The sequence below is a fragment of the Centroberyx affinis genome, unplaced genomic scaffold, assembly GCF_046629955.1.
Source record: "Centroberyx affinis isolate AG114_WGS23_722 - 3 ecotype Tasmania unplaced genomic scaffold, CSIRO-AGI_Caff_v1 ptg000537l_1, whole genome shotgun sequence".
NCBI lineage: Eukaryota > Metazoa > Chordata > Actinopteri > Beryciformes > Berycidae > Centroberyx > Centroberyx affinis.
The window spans coordinates 3,840-28,971 of NW_027279185.1; the positions used below are offsets into that span (position 1 = coordinate 3,840).

A 25,132-nucleotide genomic window follows, 5' to 3' on the forward strand; every position below is an offset into this window, starting at 1 on the left:
TCTGCTAAGTAACTGCTTCACTGTCTGAATAACTGAAGAAATCAGTTTTAAAACTAATATTTAAGTTAAAACTTTCCCAAACAGTATCACAGTAATGCGACTATGGTTGTCATTTCATCACCATGGCCAAAACCATGCATGCAGATTAAGTTTGAACGCTGTGGCCCACTGTAAAATTCAGCAACAGCTACAAAAAACAATGTCACGAGAGAAAAACTATAAATCCTCTTGTTCTCCATTTGTTGCATTAAACATTGACCACCATCTGTTAGGTTGGACTGCAGAATACAACAGCAGCAGGGTGGCAGCTGCCACCCTAAGACGCAACAACCTGGCCACAGCCTCATGTTGCACGCTGACACACTCTAAAAATACTACTGTGGGCTCGGTTAATGGGCTCTTACACTGTCTTAGTTATAGCAGCACAGAGGCAGACCAGCACACTGAGCAGAGATGAAGCAAAAAGGTCATTAATCAAAATAAGCCGACTCTAAACAAAAGTCAGTTTGGTTGGCGGGCCAGTTGGGATTACTGAGTATTATCACAACATTTCAGAGAATGACAGCAACTGGTCTCGTGTATCTAATATGTCAATCCCCACTTTCTCCCCCTCCTCATCCCACTTTCTCCCCCTCCTCCATCCCCTCCTCCAGGCAGTAGGCGACTGAGATGGGCGTTCGTCTAGGCCGCTTGAGCGACTCCCCGTGGTGGCCGCCGCCGCTGCTGCTGCTACTGCTGCTGTTGCTGCTCTGCGCCGCCCCCTGCTGCCGGGGCCGGCCCTTCGGGATCCCCACGCCGGCGGTTAACGTGGCGGTGGTGTTCAGCGGCTCGGCCTACCAGACGGAGATCAAGGGGCGGTTGAGCCGGGAGAACTTCATGGACCTGCCGCTGGAGGTGAACCCCATTACTGTGCTGGTCAACAATACCAACCCCCGGGCGCTGCTCACCCGCATCTGTGACACGCTCACCGCCAACCGCGTGCATGGCGTGGTGTTCGAGGACAACATTGGCTCGGAGGCCGTGGCACAGATCCTGGACTTCATCTCCACACAGACAGCTGTGCCCATCGTGGGCATCAGTGGAGGCTCTGCGGTCGTGCTGCCGTACAAGGTCAGTGTGGAGTGTGTGTGTGTGTGTGTGTGTGTTCGTGTGTGTGTGTGTGTGTGTGTGTGTGGGGGGGGGGTCATTATGCCAGGGTCATGGCAGAGGAACACACCATCCAGGGCCAACTACAGTGGCCCTGATTTGCTTTTGAGATCTCTCTCTCTCACACACATCATTTTCAAGGCCACATTTTTGTATCTGTGCCCATTTGTTGTCAGGTGTCAAGACCGATGTGCGTTTTAGTGCGAACACAAATAGTTTTCAGAGATTTGTGGAGTGTGCCTGGACAAATGTAAGTCATAGTTTATGTCCATGTTTTGTTTTGTTTTTCCATAAAATTGAAATTATTGGTTGGTTGCATTAGTCTTTGATAGTCTATTAATCACTTCAGTCAGAGGCTGGGACCTTTGGAGAAACCTGAATCCAAAAATAAAAACATTTTGAACACAAATCCAACCAAAGTGAGGATTAATTCCTGAGAGTAGTGAAGTTCTGACACACAAACCAATACATGGTTTGTGTGTCAGAACTTCAGTTGAGTGCTAATTATAAGCCATAATGAGCACTATATCATTAGATAGGAAGACAGCCACAGTCTGTCATTTTGAAATGACTTAATGAGCAATAAACATGAAACATACCAATTTGCTCAGAAATGCGTGAAAGTTACACCAGGCTTTAGACTTTCTTCAGGGGACCTTGTCAAGGTCAAACATAAAACTTGCAAAAATCAAAGGTGAATCTCAGTTTATGAATTTGGTCTATTTTATCCAATCAGATCAGATTTTATTGAATCACCATATATTTCAAAAGACCAGAGGCGTTTTGCAAAGTCTCCAAAGCCTGTATTGTAACTCTACTGAACTACACAACCTGCCCTAAACTCTCGGGTGAGGTAAACGGTGGGAGAGATGTGTGTGAGACACACTGCCATTAAATTGCTTTTAGAGTTCAGGCTCATAGGTTTAGCAGCAATGATCCTTTTCTAGAAGCATCCACCACAAAGAGCTCAACCATGGGGCCCAACTGTAATTCCTTCAAAATGGCTATTCTCTGATGACATTACAGTCAGAGCTGGGCATCATGAAGAGCCACAGAACAACGACACATGCTGACATACAAAGTTTGTATCGTAAGCCTTGCAGCTTGATTGCTTCAATGCAAACTGGGCAAAGTTTCCCTATCCACAGATGTGAAATGCAGTGCAGAGGCTGGTAGAAGCTGCCAATCCTGGACTCATGTTTCAAAATCAAAGTGGTCATGACTTAATAAATGGTACATGTCGCACTTTTAATAAAGGACACAGCAGGAGAGGAGAGAGCCTGGCCCCTATTACACATTCATATGAATTCCCAGTGAAGTTCAATATGAAACGGTTTAACATGTATGCCGCAAGCAATATTGAATTAGAATATAGTTTTGCAGAAGGTAAAGTTTTGTGCCGTTTTCTTTTATGAGAAAAAAGTAGAAGCTAGCCAACCTCTGGTGCATGGTTAAACTCTGGAATTTCCTCTATTCATACATTTCCAGACGGCTCCCTCGTCAGCTGCATCCATTTCAGAAAACATGTTGGCCGATCTTGGCATCAGCATGACTTCTCCAGGGTAATAAAAGAGATGTCACTCAGTGGCTATAATGCCTCCCACTGGTCATTTATACTCTAACTATTCTAACTTCAGGAGCAACAGCAACTCATTCATAATAAATTACACAATAAATGAATGTAATAAAAAATAAATGCCATGACAAAGGCTGGCAGCTGTTAAACTGAATGACAACTTTTTGTCTGTAATAAGCCGGAAAAAGACGTTTAAACCATTAATATATGCCACTTATGTATTAAAAATGCCTTACAATACAGTGAGCGCATACATTATTAATATGGAGGGTCGCTGTTGGAATCCAGCCCTAATCCTCTGCTTCCCACTGAGGTACCAGCTTCTGATTGACACATAACGCCTCCTTGCCTCACTTAGTAATTTAAAGTGTGTAGTAAATAACGACAGCCTATGGTCTTGGGCACGGATGCAATCTGTGCCATGAATGCTAATCTCTCTTAATGGTTAAAAAAAACTTTGACTTTTGAACTTCCCCGGCAAACCTTTCAACATTGAATAGATGTTGATACGCGGCCTGTGCCAACGTTGACAACCTGTGTAAATATAGCACCAAAATTAAAGTTGAGAGCATATGTCTCTGATATCAGTTTTAAACAGTTTTCAAAGCTGTTTAAATATGAATCTTTACTGTGCCATAATATCATATTGTGAAAACATTGCACTCATTAGGGTTGACGTTGAACTAAGCCAAACAACATGACCGAAACAATGACATTTTGACCCCTTGCTGATTTCAGCCATTGCAGATGAGGGAAAGGACACAGTTTAAAAAAAGCCTTGTGACAATAGATACATGGATTGTGTAAAAGTGACATTAGGTAGCTGTTCCTACTACTTTGTACACTCCGTATTTCCAAGATTGCAGAGCCGTCTTTACAACCTGGCAGTGAGCTGCTGCCTCAGTTCAATAAAGGTCACCAACAACAAACTCAAGAGGCTGTGAGGAAAGACGAAGGGACGTCCATCAGCATATCTGCTTATTGTCCAAGGGGCCGCTACATCTCACCAAGAGAGTTGGAGCAGTGACATTTTACTACTGGGATCTAATCCAAATGTTCTACCCAAAGCAATTAGTGTTGCATAGTATGTAGGATCCAGATGGAGGTAGTCCAGATTTTTAGTAAGTGGAAAACAATGGACTACCTAATGAGACTATAAGAGTATCACTACAGCCATCGGGCGTCAGGCATTGAAGGAATGATTCCTTAACCAGCAGTGAAAGATGCTCCACTGCTCGCGTTGCGTTTGCGTTGCGTCTGATGGCTGCGTCCAAGCAAAAAAAAACGCAGAGGTTCAATTCTCGATGGCTGACGCACGCGTTCTCCCTCACTGAAATAAAGTTGAATTGATTATTTTCTGGTGTATCCATTCAAAAGTCAACACGCTCTGTGGAGCAGGGAGAACGTCATGTTGGTGCAACGCTGATGGCAACACAACGCGGCGCTAGTAGTGGAGCTCTAACGTTACCCAGTATCTGACGAGAGGATAGTTAGCTCTGTCTGGTGCACATGCTAACACCTTAGCATGCAGTATGTTAAGTAGCTAGTTGTTGCCGATTAGCAATATCCAAATGAAGATATACTTTTTAGTAATCCATAGTTTGTATAGGTTTTTTAGTCTATGTAGATTCATAACTTCTGAAAACAAAATCTCAGTCTTTATCATTGGTGAGGTCCATTAAGAATCAACAGCACAAAACTTTTACCTGTGTGGCTAACTTCGCTCACTTTCTGTGTAAACAAAACAAGTTTCAGAGGAAGAGAGATGTTCTGCCATTGAAGGGTCATTCTTTTTGTCTTATTTTACCAATCCCCTAAGAGTCTGGCAGGTTTAGACACTTGTCATTAAAATCAACTAACTATCCAGCTTTAGAGCTGCTACAAGTTCTCATTTTCTCATTTTCAGGATAATGCTAGTTACCTACGATTACTTAACATACTGTATGCTAAAGTGTTAGCGTACATATCGGACAGAACTATCTACCGGAGACACAGAGATGATTTTGGCTACCAATGGGCCAAAAAAAGTGGGAGTAGTCCTTTAGGTTGCACTTGAAATTAACTGATTGGTGAGTCGCTTGTATTACAGCTGTCTGATCAAGCCTTCAGTGGGTCTTCTTCTCAATAATCAGGTACATTGCCCGTTGTTGGTTGTGGATTGATTTATGGGATGTCAAAGGTAGTCAACAAGGCAATACAATTCATTCATTTTTCATACATTAAATCGAAAGCTGTGAGTTTGATTTTTCTGAAAGTGACAGCATCAAATGAACTGATACACTGATTCCTGTCCTCAGGACATTTTAGTGTGTTGATTGACAACATTAAAACTCCTCATTATTCCCTTCAGAAAAAAGGGGGAAAAATCATTAAAAAAAAAAGAAAGATCTATGTGAAAGTGAAGTCTGGAGGCATTAAACAAGAAGATTTGGACAAAGCAGATATGTTCATCCCAGTGAGGATATCCTGCAGTACTTGATTGTTTCATGCAGCCAAACAGCTAGCCTCCTTATCCCACGGCTCTAATCTTGCTGTGAAGTGTGTAGCCATATGTCAGCTTGAGATGGAAATGAAATCAAAGCTGCTTCACTATTGCCAATCAATCACAGAACAATCATTTCTCACAGGCCCAATCATTGTGCAAACAGTGCATCAATCAATAACAGTAATAACGGCTATAACACAAAAGCCTGAAATGTTAAGAAGCCCAAGGAACCTGGACTCTGATGATTTAGAAGCTAAAGTATGGCTATTTCTTTACTCAACCCAGGCATTTAAACTAATGTTAAAGCTGCACCAGGCAACTTTGCACGCTGGTGGCTCTACATGGCAGTGAGAGGAAACTGTTTGAAAAAATTGAACTTCAGTACCTAGAAATCGTGCAACGTGATGTCATCTGGCCGGTTGGACACCAAAAAGGGATGAGAGAGTCAAAAGATCTAATATTGATGAGTCCTGCTCTCTCTGGACCGGAGCGCTCGCTCAATGCTGTTTAGGAGACAGCTTGTACTTCGCTCTTAAGTTGCGATTCGTCACTTCCTCTGCAGAGAAGTGTCCATACCGACACCAGAATTTCGGCAAATCTATGGTGTCTCAGTTAAAGGGGGTAGAACACTCTTCTCTACTGCAACCCCACTTTGTGATTTAATTCAATTCAATTCAATTCAAATTTATTTGTATAGCACTGTCTCATACATAAGCAGTTCAAAGTGCTTTACATAAAAACAGAATAAAACAGCAGAAATGTGCAAATAAACAGAAGCATCCATGCATACATACACATAAAAACACATATAGCCTACATACACGCATACAAACAAACATAATGTACAAATACAGTGTGTTCATTTAAGAAAATGCTTGAGTGAAAAGGAAGGTCTTTAGTTCGGTTTTAAAAGAACACAGTGTTGGAACAAGTCTAATATCAGTAGGCAAACTGTTCCATACTTTAGGTGCATAAATACTGAAAGCCATCTCACCAGACTTTGAAAGTGCTCTAGTTACATGGAGGAGATTTCCACCTTGTGACCAGAGGGATCTGCGAGGGTTATAAACTGACAGCATGTCTGAGATGTACTGTGGAGCCAGACCAGCAAGTGCTTTGTAAACCAACAGAAGGATTTTGAATTGTATTCTGAAAACAACAGGTAGCCAGTGAAGGTTCCGGAGGACTGGAGTTATATGGTCTGATCTTTTTGTCCTGGTAAGAACTCGTGCGGCTGAGATTTAGACTGATTAGATGGGTGTATTTTTACATACAAATCTTGCCAAGTGCAGCTTTACAATACAGTAATTCTGCTACAATATGGTTTTAAGTATCTTTGAGTGCTCACTGAATAATAAAAAGCACCCAAACCACCCAAATTCATGCAGAGCTAATTACACAGCCAAAGGGTTGTTTTAGCCACATGAATAGCAGTAGCATGAATTCTAGGTTTTTCACAATATGCATTTAGTTCAAAATTCCAGTGACATAAATTTACATCCCCCGACACACATTCTGAGGTCAGATACACCACATCCTCCAAGCCAGAAAGAAAAAAAATGTAACCCAGACAAGAGCCAAGGCCTGATTTTCTAAACCAGAACAAGAGCCTGAGGCTTGTCCCAAAACTGCAACAGTTCCTGTCTTCTCTCTCTCGCCCTCCACTGCGTCCTAAACCCACTTCTCCACCTCCCTTTGCATTTTGAGACCAGTGGCACAGATACAGTGTGACCTGTCTAGACAGAGGGAAAGAGAATACAGTACGGCAAGCAGTCAGAGTGGAGTGGGACAAGGTGGAAGTCTCAGTGTGAGTGAATTCGTATGCATATAACACATTAGTTTCCCAGAATTTATTATTCATATTGACTACCGTGCATTTTTGGGTTTATCCAATGGGCTTTGAAAGGGTTTCTTCAGTCCAAGGGTCATACAATTTCCTAAACCCATAGAAGACCATGTAATCCTTCAACTGAAGCTACACTATGAAAATCACCAAAATATATGAAAAAGCACATATTACATAATCATAAGTATGACAAAACTGTAATTTTCAAATAATATTCCCTAATTTGTTTCATATCTCATTTTGTGAGAGATTTTTAATTAGTAATTGCTTTTTATCATTCATTTAGACAACAGATTTGTGTATCACAATAACTCAACATCATTATTTCATCCCAATGTGATTGTATTGAAAGACAGTAAATGATATCAGTTGAATTACCGTCCAGCCCTACCCACATGTGCATACTGCATAACACCTTGAGAGTGTAAAATTTCCCACAAAATACAATTTCTTATTTCTGGAAACGAACCGATTTCTCTCCAGTCTCATATTGTTTGATTCTTCTCCCACACCGTCTCTGTAGTATCTTGATCTGGATTCCCTCCAGCGTTGTGAGAAAGGGCAAATGACTGGAGAGTGCTGCGTCTGTTCCACGGTGGCCGTGCAGGATCCGTGTGACGTCAGCACACGGATAGAGCGCACGCCGGCCCGTGCCAGGGCGCTTCATGCTGGGTGGTGCAGGCGGACATATGCCGCAGCAAACAGCCATGTCCAGAAGTCACTCCTCATCGAGGGAGAGAGAGAGAGAGAGAGCTGGCTGTAATTCAGTCAGACTGTATGTGGATGGGCAAGGACACCATGTCATCTTTCTCCTGCTACTTGCTGATTTCACTCATTACCGTATATAATCGAAATAAAGGGAATGGAAGCACTTAACTTGTGCAACGTCAAAAATTTATTGAACAATTGCTGCCTGAGGAAGAGCACTGAACTCGAAACGTGTTGCATATTCTGCATGTTTATAGCCTATACTGTATACTGTATGCTCACCTGCTCATTATGCAGCGCTGTTGATTTATGCGCTTTTGAAGCTTTAATATATTTTGACGTTGCACAAGTAAGGTGCTTTCAGTCCCTTTATTTTGATTTTATCCTGAGCTATTTTTGAAGCCCTTGTCATCCCAGTTTTTTGACGTGGGATACTCATTACCGTCCCACATTTACCTCTACACATCATTCACAAGTGGCTTCAGCCCCTTTGAGCTAAAAGACCTCAGTCACTAGGCTGCACTACCGACTGAATCTCTTGTTTCTCCCAGATCTTTGGATGGGTTCCATGTCTATCAATAGGTTCCACCAATCTGCGTCCTTCAAATAACCCTCACCTCTCTAGAAGACTTTGTTTTGGAGTGGGCAAAGGCCGTTGTATTCTTATTGGGGCTGCTAATCAGGAAAAAATGTATTGATTAGAGTTTCTGCTAACCACCTCTCCCATATAAACAGCTGTGGTTTAGAGATAACCGGACCCGTTTCAAGACTTCTTTCAGCGCCATTGATTCTCAATTCCACTTGACACAAGTTAAAGGTTTAAAAAGTTGCATTCGTGTGTGGACCCCTACGGCAGCATCTCCACATCTGTGTTTGTAAACAGATTATGAGTTATTCAGTATATTTTACCCTTGCGAATGTGATCTCGGCCTTGAGAAGCTAAGCTGTCGACTCAATGGCTGTAATCTCCTTTGGGATTGTACGCTATTACTGTGAGCTTCTGCATACTGTAGAAACACTACTTACTGACTGAATGGCATGTCATGGTCGATACCCATTTACTAATGTCCAAGTTATCATCTGACACAGATACAGCAAGCTCCACTAGCTTTTATAATGATAAAAAAAAAAAAAAAAACCTCACTGGTGTTGGACAACATCTGCCAACTGGAAAGGTAATTCAATGCTGGGAGAGAATCCCTCTTTCATTTCTTGTAATGGATTGCAGATGATAGTTTCAATTCATTCCCTAAAGCCATATGCCTCGGACAGTATTATCAAGTTACCATGCTCTGCACACTGGCATGCCGGCCGTGACTTCAGGCTTTGAGCTGTAGTGCCTGTGGTAATGCCCCAGGCTCATTTGGAATGCACTATCAGTCTGTACTCTACTAATTGAGCTGTTGAGATCACACTTTGCAGGGAGCTTTGCTCTGATAGACCCTTAGGCTGCTGTTGGCGGAGAGGCACAGTGCAAGAATGAGCATATACAAGACATACTGACACACAGGCACATACGTGAACATCATAGCACTCACTATAGGATGAATAGGCAAATACCAAGCCTCACGCATCCTTTCATTTATTTTTTCTATGTTACTGTTCTTAGTGGATATATTACATGCCAGTGCTCGAAAAACCAATCAAAAGCTGATCCACTGCAAGAGATAGATCTCATTGGCTGAGACCCCCTTGAAAGTCTTCATTTTAAGCTCATGTCCACACAAGACTCGAGAGCCACATTCACCTTTGTATTTATTACATTTTGATATTCATGTGATGTAGCCTATCTTATAGCAGGTGGCAAAAATACAGTGCTTTAAAGACTACATTTTCACATTTATTTCTTTTGCCTAGGGCCTCCAACAGCCGGCCCTGTTGAACACACACGCACACACACACACACACACACACACACACACACACACATACACACACACAGATGCACGCACATCTGCACCTGCCCAGGACCAAATAGATTCTGCACTGTCGCAGTCGTAGGAACAGGCAGCACGCGCAGAAATAAGGCAATAACTTTGACAGATTTGCTGTGGGACAGTGAGGGGAAGGGGAAAATGAGTAGATTTATACCGTCTTCTCTAGCTCCTCCGTGACCAACCTGCATAAGATCCCTGCTTCCACTGTGGATCTACGCAGCAAGCTGGCCTCCAGTGCCGTCTAATTCATCTTAGTCCAGCGCACGGCGGGGCCTTTGTACCGAGAACTGAACAGTGACTATGCCCTGTTGGAGAAGAATTACCTAAAAAAATACAATAGAATACTCATTCAAAGTAAAGAAGATGATTACTGAATGACAATAATGTGAATATTAAGCAATAACACACGAGAGGAGGCGTTATATCCTGGTTATTAGCACACTGGTGACCATGACCTTGAGTATGTCATTGCTTCTGTAAAACATTCACAACATTTTTACAATATAGTATCCAGTGATGGGGAAAGTTAATTTTGAACTAGTTACTTCATGACGTTACTGCTCCTAAATAGTAACCAGTTACTTTACTTAGTTACTCTTTTTTAAAAGTACTTTCAAATTACCTTCTTTTCTCCTCAAGTGTCCTTGTATTGTGCTTGTAATGCAAATGCATTTTTAAATTTGAAGTGCTATTCGTCGCAGGCGACAGGCCGTTAACAACAACGTTAATAACTCGCAGGATGTTGTGATGTTTTTACCCTTTTCCTCAAGTAGTTCAAAATAATGTGAGTATTTCCAATTACTGAAGTTTTTATGCAGGTCCATTTTCTGGCCAGCTAACCTCTATCAGGATCGGGAACCTGCCAACAACACCGCCTACGTCATGTAGTGTGAGACTTTCATTTTAATTTTATGGAAGGAAATAAAAAGGTAACGAAAGAAATGTTGTAAAAAGCAACGAATAACTGATTGCTTAATTAAAAAACTACCGCATGATGTTAAAAATATTCTGTTTACTATAAAGCGTTAGATACAAGCTTTGGGTTTTAATGTAATGATTACAATGAATTTACTTTGGCCCTGTGCCAACCAAAAATTAGTACCCTGGAGGGCGTTCTGGTGGCTCAGTGGTCTAAGGCTTGTACAATATGAACGCGATGTCCTGGGTTCAAATCTGGCCCAGGACATTTGACAAACGCACCCCCACCCCTACCCCCCTCCCTATACAGCATAATAACATAAAAAAAATCTGCATAAGCACTCATGGAGCGCCTCTCACCCAATAATAATGCGTGGTAAACACATGTTGTATAAATGAATATGTGAATATTAATTTATAGCATATCATGCAATAATGCCCTCTTTTTATAGCTTATTTACTGCAAATAGGTCTCTCCTCTTTTCCCCTTTTTTGATATGTACAGAGAAATATGAGGAAACAAGTGCAGTGACAAGTGTTCCAGGAAAAAACCAAAAAGAAACAACATTTTCAGGATGGTGAGCATGGTCCAGTCTGTGCCAGAGAGTGGAATTATCTGTGACGTCTGAAATCATAAGACGCTCAAGACATCACAAGACAACATGCACTGAGCTTCTCTGAAGGACAACGAAGAGGTGGACTGAACAAGACCACGGCCCTGTTTGGAGTCTCAGGACACCTGACTCTCCAGCACCCAAACCCTAAGCTGGCTTGTTGCTCGGGATGGAGTGTGTTTCCCCAGAGAGGGACAGGGGCAGGTAGCGGCCGCCTGTATCTGTCTGACTGAGGCAGGGAGTTTTGAGTACAACTCTTACATGATCACACCAGTCCAAGCACAAATATTTCCACTTTAGGAGGGCTAGAGGCAAAAAAAAAAAAAAACAGCACATAAAAATCACCCTTTTGAGATTCATTTTGTGAATAAAATAGCACTTTCATGGATTATAAAGTCTCGCCATTAAGAAACTGCAAGAATGATCCACCCCATGTGCCCAATAAAATCTCATAAATTTAAACACTTTACAACTCACACTAATATTGCGGTACTACAAATGATTAATGGTGTTTGTTTTCTACAACAAAGTGGCACAATAAAGAGGAGGCTGTGTTATTTAAATCAGCTAAAGAATCAATAATTCCTCTTACACGTAATGGTGCTACATGTAACACTTTGAAACATCAATACATCATTGTCAAATTAATTGTAATGCCTTGATACAGTTATCGTAAACCAATGAGACAATGGCTGTGGTGGTAGCCTCTTTCTCTTTTTTGTGATGAGTATTATATTGAACATTTTATAAATGGAAAAATATAAGACATACAATAAATTGACTGAAATATAAACAGAAACTCACTAAACAAATTACTTAAAAACAAAGTACAAAAAAGAAAAGCAGCCTCTTTCTCAGCCCTAGTGTTAGTGTTTCTCAAAATGAAGACCACAAAGAGGATCTTTGCTTCTTCAGTCAGGGTTTTCTCTTCGTTTTTACAGAGGAGGATAAACATGTTGGAAGTGATTTTTCCAGTGATTTTTCCTCGTTCCACCATCTGCTGTTTAGCTCCGTTTGCTCTGGAAGGACAGCGCACTCTTCCTGTTTTGTGCCATAAAGCAATCTCCATTCGTGCCGTAAAGTAATACAGCAGATTTCCCACCAAATCTGACCGGGTGGAACATAATCTAGAATGCAGTGTAGAGGCTGCTAATCTTCTCGGCAATGGTCTCATTTGTTTACAGCAGTTATACTAATGTCTCAAAATGAATGCAGCAATCATTTACTATTGTTCAAATTCTGCACAAAGCACCTTTATGAAACTCCAATGCCATCCACATAGATCCACAGTTCTACTGCATCTTAAGTAGGCTACTGTGTTATTAGGCTGGAACACAAATCTAAGGGGAAAGAACCTCAGTCATGACACACCACGAGCCGATATGTTTTTCCTTCTCTACACTTCTTCCTTGTTCTTCTTCGGTGATATAATGCAGTCGACAGAAACACCGCCCTCATATTCCTCTCTCAAGGTCATTGCATTTGTTGGAAAAGAGAGATGAAACGGCGCAGGCGCTGGCCGCAGTGATAGTGCCATCCCTCTGTATTTGCAAGACAAAAGTGTGGATGACGGCCAGTGTTTGCGTGGCACAAGCAAGACACACGGGTGTAAGTGATGAATGGGTCTGCAGCTCCTGGTAGAGCAAAACAAAGCAGAATCACTTAGCTCCTGTCAATGCTGTACAGAACCTACTGGTTGGGCAACTGATTTCTGTGTGTGTGATTTGTCTGTGTGTGTGTGTGTGTGTGTGTGTGTGTGTGTGTGTGTGTGTGTGTGTGTGTGTGTGTGTGTGTGTGTGTGCACTCAGGAGAACCCTCGTAGAGAAAGAAAGGCTCCTTCAGAAATCTCACCGCACATTACTTAAATTGAATTATAATGTGTTAATTGTGTTCGTTAGCCTGTGAGCAAATTGATTGCAGTGGGTTAACTAACCATAAAGGTCTTCATCCATCTTCCCTCTCCTCATCCTGATGCCATGTGCTCCTCCATCTCCAGGGTGAAGGCTCCACCTTCCTCCAGCTGGGCTCCTCCATCGAGCAGCAGATCAACGGCATGTTCAAGGTGATGGAGGAGTACAACTGGGACAGCTTCGTGGTCGTCACCAGCCTCTACCCGGGCTACGAAACCTACGTGGATTACATCAAATCCTTCACCGACACCAGCTACTTCATGTGGGAACTGCAGGACGTGCTGACCTTCGACATGTCCGCCGACGGCATGAACGACATCCGGGCGCGGCGGCTGCTGCAGCAGATCGACGCCCAGGTGCTGCTGGTGTACTGCTCCCACGAGGAGGCCCAGTACCTGTTCACCATGGCGGCCGAGGCCGGACTGGTGGGGCCCGGCTACATCTGGATCGTCCCCAGCCTGGCTGTGGGGAATCCGGACATGCCCCCGCCGGACAGCTTCCCGGTGGGGCTCATCAGCATCATCACAGACCGGTGGAGGATGAGCCTGAGGAAGAGGGTGCGGGACGGGGTGGCCATCGTGGTGAAAGGCGCTCAGAGCTTTCGGAAACAGAGGGGCTACATCCCAGAGGGCCACAGCGACTGTCATAACCCCGTCAGGCCAACCACCAATGACACGCTATTCAGGTGAGCTAATGTCTGACAGAGAGCAAGTTAGAACCAGGGGTATTAATTCATTCATTCATTGTTACTTTTTATATAGTTTTCAATTTTTATTTCAGTTTTGCTTCATTTTTAGTGTGGGTTTGGTAATTTTAGTTTTTTACACGAGTATTTTCAACAAACAAATTATAAATTCTTTGAAAATTTGATTTACTTTCATTTTTCAATACATCCTATCCTAACTTAAAGTTGAGACCACTTGGTTTCATGCTGCACAGATGAAACAAACTCAGCCATAATCGGATTACAGCCCATTTAGCTCGAAATAATCCCAAATAGGACTCTGCTGTTTTCTCCCAAGAGTTTTCGACATGAGTTGTGCAAAAGGCGACGGCACCGCTGGCACTTCCTCTGAAAGCAGGAGGTTCTCATGACAGTTCTCAGCCTGACAAGTAGATCTATGGCACAGGACAAGACAGCACCAGCTGGTGGTGTAGTTAGTGTTCAGCAAAAATAGCCGAAAAATATTTTTTTCCTCTGATTCCTTCGCTCATGTTGAATCCATTGCAAATACGTGTTTTCATTTCTACCATGATAGTTTTTCCACCATTTTGAATTGTATATAAAACCTATTTTCCGCTATTTCTACCGCAAAATTGATCCAATCTTAACAAAATTTTGCACACAGCATATATGGACTTGCTAGATTACAGCCATAACGCAGAGTTTTGAAAATCCAAATCCTTTGGCCATGGTGAACAATGAAGTTGGTGGCAAAGACGTACAAGCAGCAGGTGAAGCATAATTCCTAAATGCTTGATAAACAATCCAAACTTCATATACCGTTTGCAAGGTGCCCAAAGTATGTCAGAGCACATTTGCTCATGCTGAATAGCATCACCATCGTGACAAACTGGCAATTTTTCAAATGGCCATATGTCAGACCATTACACCTGCAGTTGCAGGACTGTCACCAAAATGTCTTTGAGATGTAGAATTTTTCCATTGAATTAAGCTTATATTCTCAGGACTTGAACCCCACTAATGGCCATGTGTAACTTTTATTTGTTTTAGTTCAGTTTTAGTTTTGTTTAGTTTTGTTTCACAACAATGTTTTTAACACCTACGTACTTTTAGTCTTAGTTTTAGTTTACGATAATAACGGGTTAAGTCATGCAGTAGAATGTTGTTGGAAGGACTGGGGTCAGAAATTGAGGAGATTATGTGGCAACCAGTCAAAAGTGGGCTTGAACTGGCTTACATCTGTGGGAGCTGGCAAAAAAAAAGAGGTCAACAGTTGCTCACCAGTCATTTATTCATGACTTTCCATCTGTTTGGTGTTGTGGAGCACATTTTTATGGTGATTGTCATTCTCCCAGACCGTGTCCTCTGCCCTCTTGTCATCTATCTCCTCTCCACTGAGCGCTCCCCTACCTCTTGGAGACTGTAAGTTAATTGAGTGGGAGGGTAGGGGGTTGGGGGGGGGGGGGGGGGGGGTTGGTGAGATCCATAAGGGTGTGGCCTCTCTTCATATCAACCAGGCCCAAAAGAGCAATCTGGTGCCATCTGTGCCAGGGAACACGGAGCAAATCCTATTTTGTCAGAGAAATGTTTTAATCAGCCAAAGGGAAGCTCAGGGAAAAAAAACAACAGCTCTAGCATCAGCATTTGGTTCATACTGGCCAAGGTCATTCGGGGAAATTGGGGTGGAAATTCAAGCAAGGCAAAAAAAAAAAAAAGGAGAAGATGGACAGGATGAAAAGAGCGAAGGGTGTGCTGTGTGTAAATGTGTGCATGTGTAGGTGGTCGCGGCGGGGTTGCCAAGTTGTTCAGAAGGGGCACAAGCATCATACGGCGTGGAATCAGACACAGTTCACTTACATTATAAAACATCACTCTCCCCCTCTGATCTCAGATGTAATTTTCTTTCCTGAGCCCGGCTAGCCTTAGGGGAGATAACTTATCCTTTTGTAAACCAAAACCCTTCATGAAAAAGTGGAAATCGCAAGTATTATCTCAGACTTTGATACCACTGTACAAACCCTCTTTTTTTTCTCTCTCTCTCTCTCACTATGTAGACCCAGCAGACATGATTTGAATAGCAATGGCCGTCGTCAGAAACATGAGGTTCTGGGAGATAATACAAAGCACTTTATATTCCCCGTACAGTCAGTCATCACCCGGCAGACATCATTTTTTTTCTCTTCTCTGTCAGATCTGCGGTTCAAAGAAAAACATTTGAGGACAAGCTTCCCTCTCGGTCCTCAGCGGTCAACAGATTCGTCCTCATTTCATTAGGGTTTTTTTTTTTTTTTTAATGAGCTTTTGATAATGAGTCAGCTCACCTGTTAATGGGATTATCACAGATTACCAGATTAAATAGGCTTTTCACACGGACAGGGCTGAAGGCTATTCTCCTCCCAGCGGGCTTTCATCACCTCTGCTGGAGTGATGGGAGAGGTGAGAGAGCAGCGCCATAGGTCTAATATAACAGAGGATGGGAGTGAATAAACAGCTGAATCAAATGAGCCAGATAATATTGTCGCTGTTGGGTGTAAACCTTGTATCTCAAAAATGTCAGTTTTTCAAGAACTAAGAGAAACAGCCTTGATTTAAGCTTGATGCCAATGCATTTTTCACATTATCCAATTGGTTTTGAAAGGGTTTCATAAACCAAAGAAGTTGGGAATGTTTGCAAACCATGAAGGAGCATGTTCAAAAATGGAAATCAACAAAATTGGAGTTACAAGGTTTTCACACAACAACAGCGATACATTACAGAGCAGTTTGATTATTGGAAACAAATAGGTTGGGATTTCTTAGCTGTGAATGATGGTGTTTTTTTTTGTTTTTTGTTTTGGCTGTAATTGATTTTAAGAACTGATTATCATATTTCTCTTTGGTTATTGTTGCTTTCCTGTCTTTCCAGGCACATGTTGAATGTAAGCTGGGAACACAATGACTTCTCCTTCAACAGTAACGGCTACCTGGTGAACCCGGCCATGATAATTATCACACTGGACAGAGAGAAACAGTGGGACAAGGTAAGGTTTTTCACAAGTTGGTTACAAAATATGAGTTAAAGGCAGACTGAGCAGGATTTCCCCTCTTAAAATAGCATAATCCAAAAATGATCCTACTCAGTCATTACTTAATGGTCCTTTGGTAGTCTGTGAGCAAAGAGCCTGCCTTCTGCCTGGATTTTCTGGGCATCAACCTTTTGGCAGTGGGTGTGTTCACCTGCAACCAAAACCACTGCTGAATCGTTTTATATCTAAAATAGCGATCCTGAACTCTAATACAGAGTTACTGGAGTTCTGGTCAGAGCTGGTCAGTGTGTGTCGTGAGCTGGCAGCCAGCTGCCGTTGTTAGCGTAGCTTTGTTGAAGTAGAAAAGGTGATACCTAGGTAGTTAGGAAGGTGGCGGGTAGACAAGCTGTCAGAAAACACAAAACTGGCCAACTCTGCGTCGCTCTTCATCCCCATCCTCTCCTTCAATACTCGCCAGCGGGTGAAAGCCAACCTCAGATTCCGGTTCTGGCTTCTCGTCTTGTTGAGCTGGGAGGAGGGGTCAACTTTGAGTGGTTTACAAGCCAGAACCAGCAAAATGCTACTCAGTATGACTTTAACTTGGAATTTTCTTTCCATTGTTGGGTTTTGTGCGTGCACACAATCAACTCTTTTGCCATCATTACCAAACAGCCGTAACCTAACTTAACTCGGAGTATAAAGTTGATGGAAAAGCTGCTGCTCTTCAGTTACATCGTGTTTCACTCTCCTCTTTCTCTGCATGCAAAAAGCAGAGTGATTTCATGCATCATCGGTCTCTCTGTAAAGACTAGTCAAAGGAATCAGACTGAGCTCTAGTGGTACCACTAAACTACTAAAGGACCCCCCCCCCCCCTTCTCTCTCTCTCTCTCTCCCTGTCTCTCCTTCTCACTAACAGACACAAAACCCCACATACACACACATTTGCCCATCAGTAGGCTACCTTTGAAAAATGCTGCAACACACTGCCTCATTAACCTGACTGCAGATTGAGGACTTAATATAACCAGGGGGACGTGGTGCGGATGCCTGACTGGAGGGGGCTGACTACTTCCACTGGTTGAATGGAGGGTGTTTAGTTAAACTTCACACACTGAAAGTAAACAAGCCACAGGCGTTTCAGAGCTAATTATGTTGTATTGATGTTTTTCGAGCGTCGGTTCTTATTAATTTCCAATATGTTATCGAGGCCCTGGGCTGTGGTTCTGTAATTGGAAGCTCTGATAGTAAAGGGTCCCATATGATTTGGCTGTCAGGGTGGAGAGGGAACATTTCATATGTGGATCACTACAGCCTGGTCCAATGATAGATAGATGTGTTAGAACAAAATTCACTTTGTAGCCTACTTTGTACTGTATGTGTATTTATATGCAACCAATAATCTGTAACAACAATTAGTGACATGCATAGGTCTATTCGAAGTAGCTTAATACACTTTCATTACTGCTGTATTTAAAAACGTAGGACCTGATAAACCTTAAAGTATTAACCCGCAACATTTTCATATTTCAGTCAGACACATCCTGTTCTAAACACCCGGTGTCTGGCTTTCCCTGATTAAATCCTCTGGCACGTTTTACGTTTCTGGTTTGTTTGGAATAAAGAAAAAGAGGAAGAACGGAGTAGTTAGCATGAGCAGCGATAGCCACCATGGCTGAACAGACAAAGACAAGAGCGACACCCACAGAAACTCAAACTGCATCAATAGAAAATTGAAGGAAAAAGACGTCACAGTACCGCCAACACTGTTTGATTGACAGGTGATCTGAGAGAGCTGAGCAACAAAGATGGAGACAAAAAAAAATTAAAAAAAATAAACAATGAATTTGCAGATTACCATTTAAATGAATAAAAGTGTGAACTATTGATGAATCAACTGCTGTATTCTCTTTATGTAAAGGAACAGATTGCAGAGTACAAGCAACAAAGGCTAACAGGACAATCACTTTATTTTCTAGTCACCTTGATATCAGTGCCAAACCACAGCTTTCCTTTCTCTTTTCTTCAGTCTAGTTTTCAATCTTCTTCTCTTTTGTCTTCCTGTTCAGGTGTTTCTCCTTCTTATCTCTAGAGAAAAAAAAAGAGCTGTGCTCCTCACTTTCCTTTGGGACTCCTGTCTTGCCGTTGAACAATAATGATGAAGGGTATTGTTCACCCCTGGCTGGAATACGCTCAGTAGATTAGGTGGTTTTGAACTATCTTAATACCCTCGTCACATGCTTTACAAAGAGGAAAGTTGGTTCTTTGACATTAACAAAGGGGTTTGACCCTGGAAAACCCCAAAGTTTGCCGCAGTCTCAGAAAAGTTTGTGAAATGTGCACAAACTCTGAAGCACAGATTACCTGTCGTGGACACGGACTATGTGAGCGTTATGTTCCTCCTTCACAAATTGTATTACAGTATGTAACAATAGCATGAATTAGACACACTATTTTCACGTGTTTGTCAAGTGAGAAGGTTAGCTAACGGTTAAATTTAGGCAAGTACAACAACTTTCATTAAAGCTGCTGTAGGTACGTTTGGGAGGACAGAGATCAAATCTCTGGAAATTCAGACCAACACAAGGAATGACACGCCTCCCATTCCTAGTGATTGACAGGATCAAGTCACGTCTTCAAACGTGGCGATTTATTTTTATTACTTGTAAATAAATGTTAATCCATAAAAGTTACCTACTGCAGCTTTAAGGTTTGGGTCAGGCAACTTAAACTTTGGTTAACATTAGATATCGAAAACAATTTGGTTAAGGTAAGTGGTCAAGGTTAAATAAACACTTTACTAAACATTAGGGTTAGGGTTAGGGTTAGGTTTTGCTTTCAGTCACAGTACAAAAGTTATAAGCTTATGTTAGAGTCATCAAGTCATCCCAAGTCATCAGAGTTGAAGGTAAATGTATCCGCCCATCCACCACCCTGACATCCACACTCTTATTATTTCCATCATGCTACTTCAATGGCAAACCGCCTGTTTCTAGTCATATCTCTGTCACTTAATCCTTTCGTGGTGGAAAAATATATTTCTCTCACCTTCTTGTGCACTGAGCACATTATTATTTGAAGCCATCATGCTCATTTCACAAAATTTCAGGAGACCAGGCTCAAATGTGTGAGGTGATACTTCTCCGGTGCTTACTGTCTTCTGCTTCTGGCTTCTGGCACGACTCTAAACAGGAAGTAGTGTCACAGTGGAAAGTAAGGGTGTTGTGGTCGGGGTGGTCGATGGGCGAATGCATTTAGCCTTCAATGCTGGCGACCAGGATTCAATTCCCAGCTTGTATGAAGGAAATTTCTAGATTTTTAGCAAAAGTTTTTTTTATTTAACCATGATCAAAGGCTTTCCCTAACCTTAACCAAGTTGTTTTAGTTGCCTAAACTTCACCGTTAGCCGACCTTTAGCTGAAAACAGCGTGTCCAATTTGTGTTATTGTATCCGATTCATGGTGGATGAACGTAATTTTCACATGATTTGTGTCCCCAGCATGTAGAATTTCACAACTTTTTATGAGATCATGTTGTTCTGGCCTCTTTTCTCCAAAAGCTGAAAATCAATCTGCCCTTTTGATCGCCTTTCCCATTCTACTCATTGCACAGCCACTCTGGCATGTTCACACATCACCTATATACAGTATAACCATTCTCAGCCTGGCACCCTATGGACTGATGGGCTACATTACACACCTCACACACTACCCTGCTTTATTATTTATGAGCCACTTAAATCACTACAGTGCTCTTATCAAATATGGTTGTGCTGACAGCCGCCACCGCCGCTCGCCGCGCTTTGCACCGTTCTGTCCAAGAGTCATCGTTCAGCTACTAATACCTTCCTCCGACTTCCTCCCCAATCTAAAAAGTCAAGGTAACTCGGAAGACGGAGGGAGAGCGTGAAAAAAAAAAAAAAAAGAGAACAGAGGTGATATAGTGGTGACAGATAGAAGAAGCCCCGGAGGAGGGAAGTGTTCCTGTCATTGCTGCTATCTGGCAGGTTGATATACCGGCCTGAAAAGCTGCCGTTCCCCGGCTGTATATCTTCAGCACCCAGCACCCTGGAAATTACAGTCACAGCAGCTGGAAATGTGTTCGTAAAACTGAAAACAAACACACACACAAAAAAACCCCACTCTGATCGAAATATTTGCTGAATAGCCTTTCTGTAATACCGGAGTGACAGTTTTATTTCTCTTTTCCCAATAGCTGGATGCTGTTTTTCCTATCATCGCTTTTGGGTGAAAACCTTGTATCTCGACTTTGTCTTGTTTTCAGATTGACCACCAGGCATTTATTGTAGAATTTTCTCAACCTACAGAAGACCATGTAATCCTTCAACTGGAGTTAAATTAGAGTTACAAGGTTTTCACACAACAGCAGTGTCTTCAGCGTCTTTATCCGCCGTCCTTTGAGTGTTCTCCTCTTCCAGGCAGGGCAAAAGACTAACGCAGCACTGACCAATGCCCATGAATTATGAATCTAACCCCTGCAATTATGCTTTTCCTCTTCCTGTCAATCACAGAAAAGTAGACCACACAACAATTTGACGTGTGTTGTGAAATGTGGCATCAGCGAGCATTTTCAGAGCGGTAAGAACCCCGAAGAGCTCGGCGGTCTGAGCAGCCGCGGGCGCCAACAAGCCACCGGGACGCAATGCATTTCATTACAGTGTATTTTCCCGCGATTTGAAATTCTGATCGGCTCGACGAGGCCCATGAGCGGAGTGATGGGAAAACAGCAGCACTGATCAATAGGCTGGGAGGAGAGTGGAATAACTAAAACGTCCTGAGAGAATGAAGATATTTGAACAATTGTATTTTTTTTTTTTTCTCACATTTTTCATTCCATTGTGACAAGCTGTACTGACTTGTGTGATCAGACAGGATTGTCCCCATTCTTGTATAAACACCGGAGATTATGTGGGGGGGAAAAACATTTTGTCCAGAGTGACACCTTTTTATCTCCCCAGACAGCTAATGACATTTACAGTAGCACCCTCAATTGTTTGTGAAATGAACAGAAATCCATATGAGATTTCTAGTAATTAAACGGGGCACTGCAGAAGGTGGCACTGTCTGTGTCTGTTATTTCAGGAAAATGATTTGTATGCATTTGTGTATTTGGCAAAAATGAAATGGAGCATGAAATGATGAGGAACTATTAAAAATTTTTTCTAGTATACGTATTTACATTTTGAGTGACCGTAAAACACACTCATCAACCATTTAAAAAAAAAAGTCTTAATTGCTTTGCTTCATTTCAGTGAACAACAAAAGAAAAACACATCTTTAGATAAACTGAAACCCAACACTTCCCCCACTGGACTGACAGACACTGAGAATAGTTATGAATTGAAATCAACATCCAGGAATTTAAAGCAAATTCTCTTGAAAACAGAGCTAAACAAAGCTTTCCCAGAACAGTCATTCATCTCTCTCTTATGTATTTTACTGAATCTATTAGTTACGACAAGACTATGTTGACGAGGTAGTTTTGTGTTTATAGGTGTCATCATGTTTATGAAGTTATAGTTAGTAATGCCCTTTCAGTGAGCTTACTCCAGTTTCTGTCTTCATGCTGATTAGTTAATGGTATCCTCTCCTCGGCAATAATTCAGTTGTAAAAAAAAACAAAAAACTATCTTTAAAAAAGCAACAATGCGCAGGGGAGGAGCTGGATTCCTAAGTAAATTCTTAAAGAACCACTCAAACACCACAAATAAAGTTGACTTGGGCTATTATGCCCACAGTCACACATCCAAAAACTGTAAACCAATTCATTTGGTATGAGAGTGATTGTGTGAAATAGTATAATAATAATGTCATGATGTCTCATATCACAGGAAATATTAAACGATCTAATGACCTAAAGCCTCATGACACTCTTGGGGAAATAGGCTACTGAGCCTTTGCTCAGTGTTATCAATTATCATGAGTGGATTAGCATGACCTTGAGTGATTGCCTTGATAACCTTCCTTTCATAGTCTTAGTAAGAGTTGCATAGACCCACTGTGGCAAATCTATCTAATGATCTTCCTTCATGACACAAACTGAGATTAGAATCCACCCTCTGTCTGAAGAAGTGAAGAAATTTTAACACTTCAAACAGCAAATAGTGTCATCAGCAACATTGTTGGAGCTAATGGTGCTGATTTGCAACGTAGTCACGACAGTTTTTGGGGAAACGTACTAGGTTGGTAGTTTCTCTAACTATTAGTTGCACCGCTGATATGTTATATGTCTTCAATTCTGATCCTCAGGACTCAGAGCGCTGCTGGTTTTCATTGTAGCTATCTAATCAGGGACTAGTTTACACCTGGGATGCCAGGTGAAGGCAATTATCTAACTGTAATTAACTATCAGGTAGGATAGAAAAGGAGCACTGACCCATCTACAGTAAATAAGATAGAGTTCTTCCGCTCTCTTATTCTTCCCTGTACTGTGACACACATCCTCATGCATCCAGCGCTCTCCCTCATCAGTTAAACCTTGCAGATCAAAGATGACAGTTTTCTATCAAGCCATATGGATTATTTTAGTGGAGTGACTGGGCTGACATTATGAAAAAAAAAATCAAATAAATTGTACAGATGACATTTGGACAGACTTATTATTTGTTACAAATCCATTTAGATTTACTGTCCATGTCTGAATTTGGATGTAGACCCGTCCCTAATAACAGAGCAGCAGGAATAAGAAAAAAGAATGGAATTGTACACTTCAATACATCTTTTACGTCTTAAAGTTATTAAGTCCTGCAAGTTTAGTGTATAATACAATATTCCAATCCACTCAACACCATTTAAGTTCAAACTTTTGTACTGAGGTACATGAGTAGATCTAATAGATATCGAAAGCTGGCTTAGTGCTAGTTTCAAGCTCGCCACCTGTGTTGTCTGTGAAGCTGACCAATATAACAGCTATCAAACCCAAGCATATCAATTGTACATTCAAAAACCAACAAAAAACCAAGCCGAAACCAAATCCTCCCAACATTTGGTTGGTAGCAAGCGCTAATTTCAAGCCTTGCAAATTGGTGCGCACACACATACATGCACACACACACTCACACACACATTTATCCCTCCTCCCCACAAACCCAAAGACCAGAACATACTATCAATTTTACACTAGGCTATTGACTGGTGGTTTCTGACACTGGGGAGGTAACCGATTGGTTTGTGTTGGGATCAGATACTCGCTTAATGAGCAGTCAGTCTATTGAAGGAAACAAAAGTTTGTCAATAAAACTGACTATGTTCCTGTTAATGGAGTTAAAGTAAAGCATAATGGACTATGTAAAGAATTATGTTCACCTTTTTCCTTGTAATTGGGAATGCTTAAATCATTTTGTGAGGGTGATTGACCATAGTAATTTCATTTTAGCCTCAAGGGTGCTGACTTTTGCAAAGTAAGTGATATAAACATTTAATTCATTGCAACAAAGTCATCCTCCTTAAATTAATCATAAAACAACAGAACCGTGAGTTGGGCTGTTCTGAATAGCAAAGCACCTTCGTGTAATCACTCTGTGTAATTAGACTTCGGTAGTCAGAGACTGCAGGTGGTGCAGTGGTTACAGTTACTGTCCCGTAACAGAGAGGTCACAGGTTGGATCCCTGCAACCGCCGTGTGTCCTGAGCAAAACACCGAAACCCTCGCTGCTGCTCGTTGCTGTGGAGTGTGTCTGCTAAAAATTACAAAATCTGTGCGGTAATTGGTTTGTGAGTCACTGCAGTGAAAGGAGCATTTAGTACAGACGTCTTATTCAGCATAAACTTCTTAATAATCAATGGGACGGGTCTATGTTTTGGGTAATTGGGGTCCACTTGGTCCACATTCTCATTTTCACAGCTGGAAAGCAAATGGTGCGAGTTAGACTAGGCAAATTTGTGTAACTTGGAATAAAACAGGTCACAGCTGCTTCAAGTAAGTGAGCTTGTAATGGCTTACTCCAGATCTTGATAATGTATCCAGCTTGCTTGAATGCTCATTTCCCTACAACACCTAATTAAAATTAGCAAACTGGTAATATAGCAGGGGGTGGAATTGCCTTCATTGCGTTAGACGTATAATTGCGCTCTCTACATCCCCAGTGACCCGAAAATCAATTTCCTTCAAATTGTCTACAACGTAAAAGTCTCCCCAACTGCTGCATCGGGTCCAGACACACAAAACACAAAGAAATGGGATAACGCATACGTAATCTCAAAGTCAGAAAAAATTAAGGACATCAGTATTAAGATCAGTGGTTGTAATATACTATGCAGCACAGTATATTTTTCTGTGTCCTCA

At 41.8% G+C, this 25,132-nt stretch overlaps 1 protein-coding gene across 1 annotated transcript in view; it reads left to right on the forward strand.

The window, feature by feature from the left end:
* Positions 1 to 669: 669 nt before the first annotated feature.
* LOC139642858 (glutamate receptor ionotropic, NMDA 2C-like) overlaps positions 670 to 25,132 on the forward strand; it is a gene marked incomplete at its 3' end in the record, with an annotated part of 34,915 nt that continues 10,452 nt past the window's right edge. The window contains 3 exon segments of the mRNA XM_071517891.1: positions 670 to 1,110; positions 13,227 to 13,825; positions 16,731 to 16,845. Coding sequence (XP_071373992.1) covers positions 670 to 1,110; positions 13,227 to 13,825; positions 16,731 to 16,845 — 1,155 coding nt within the window.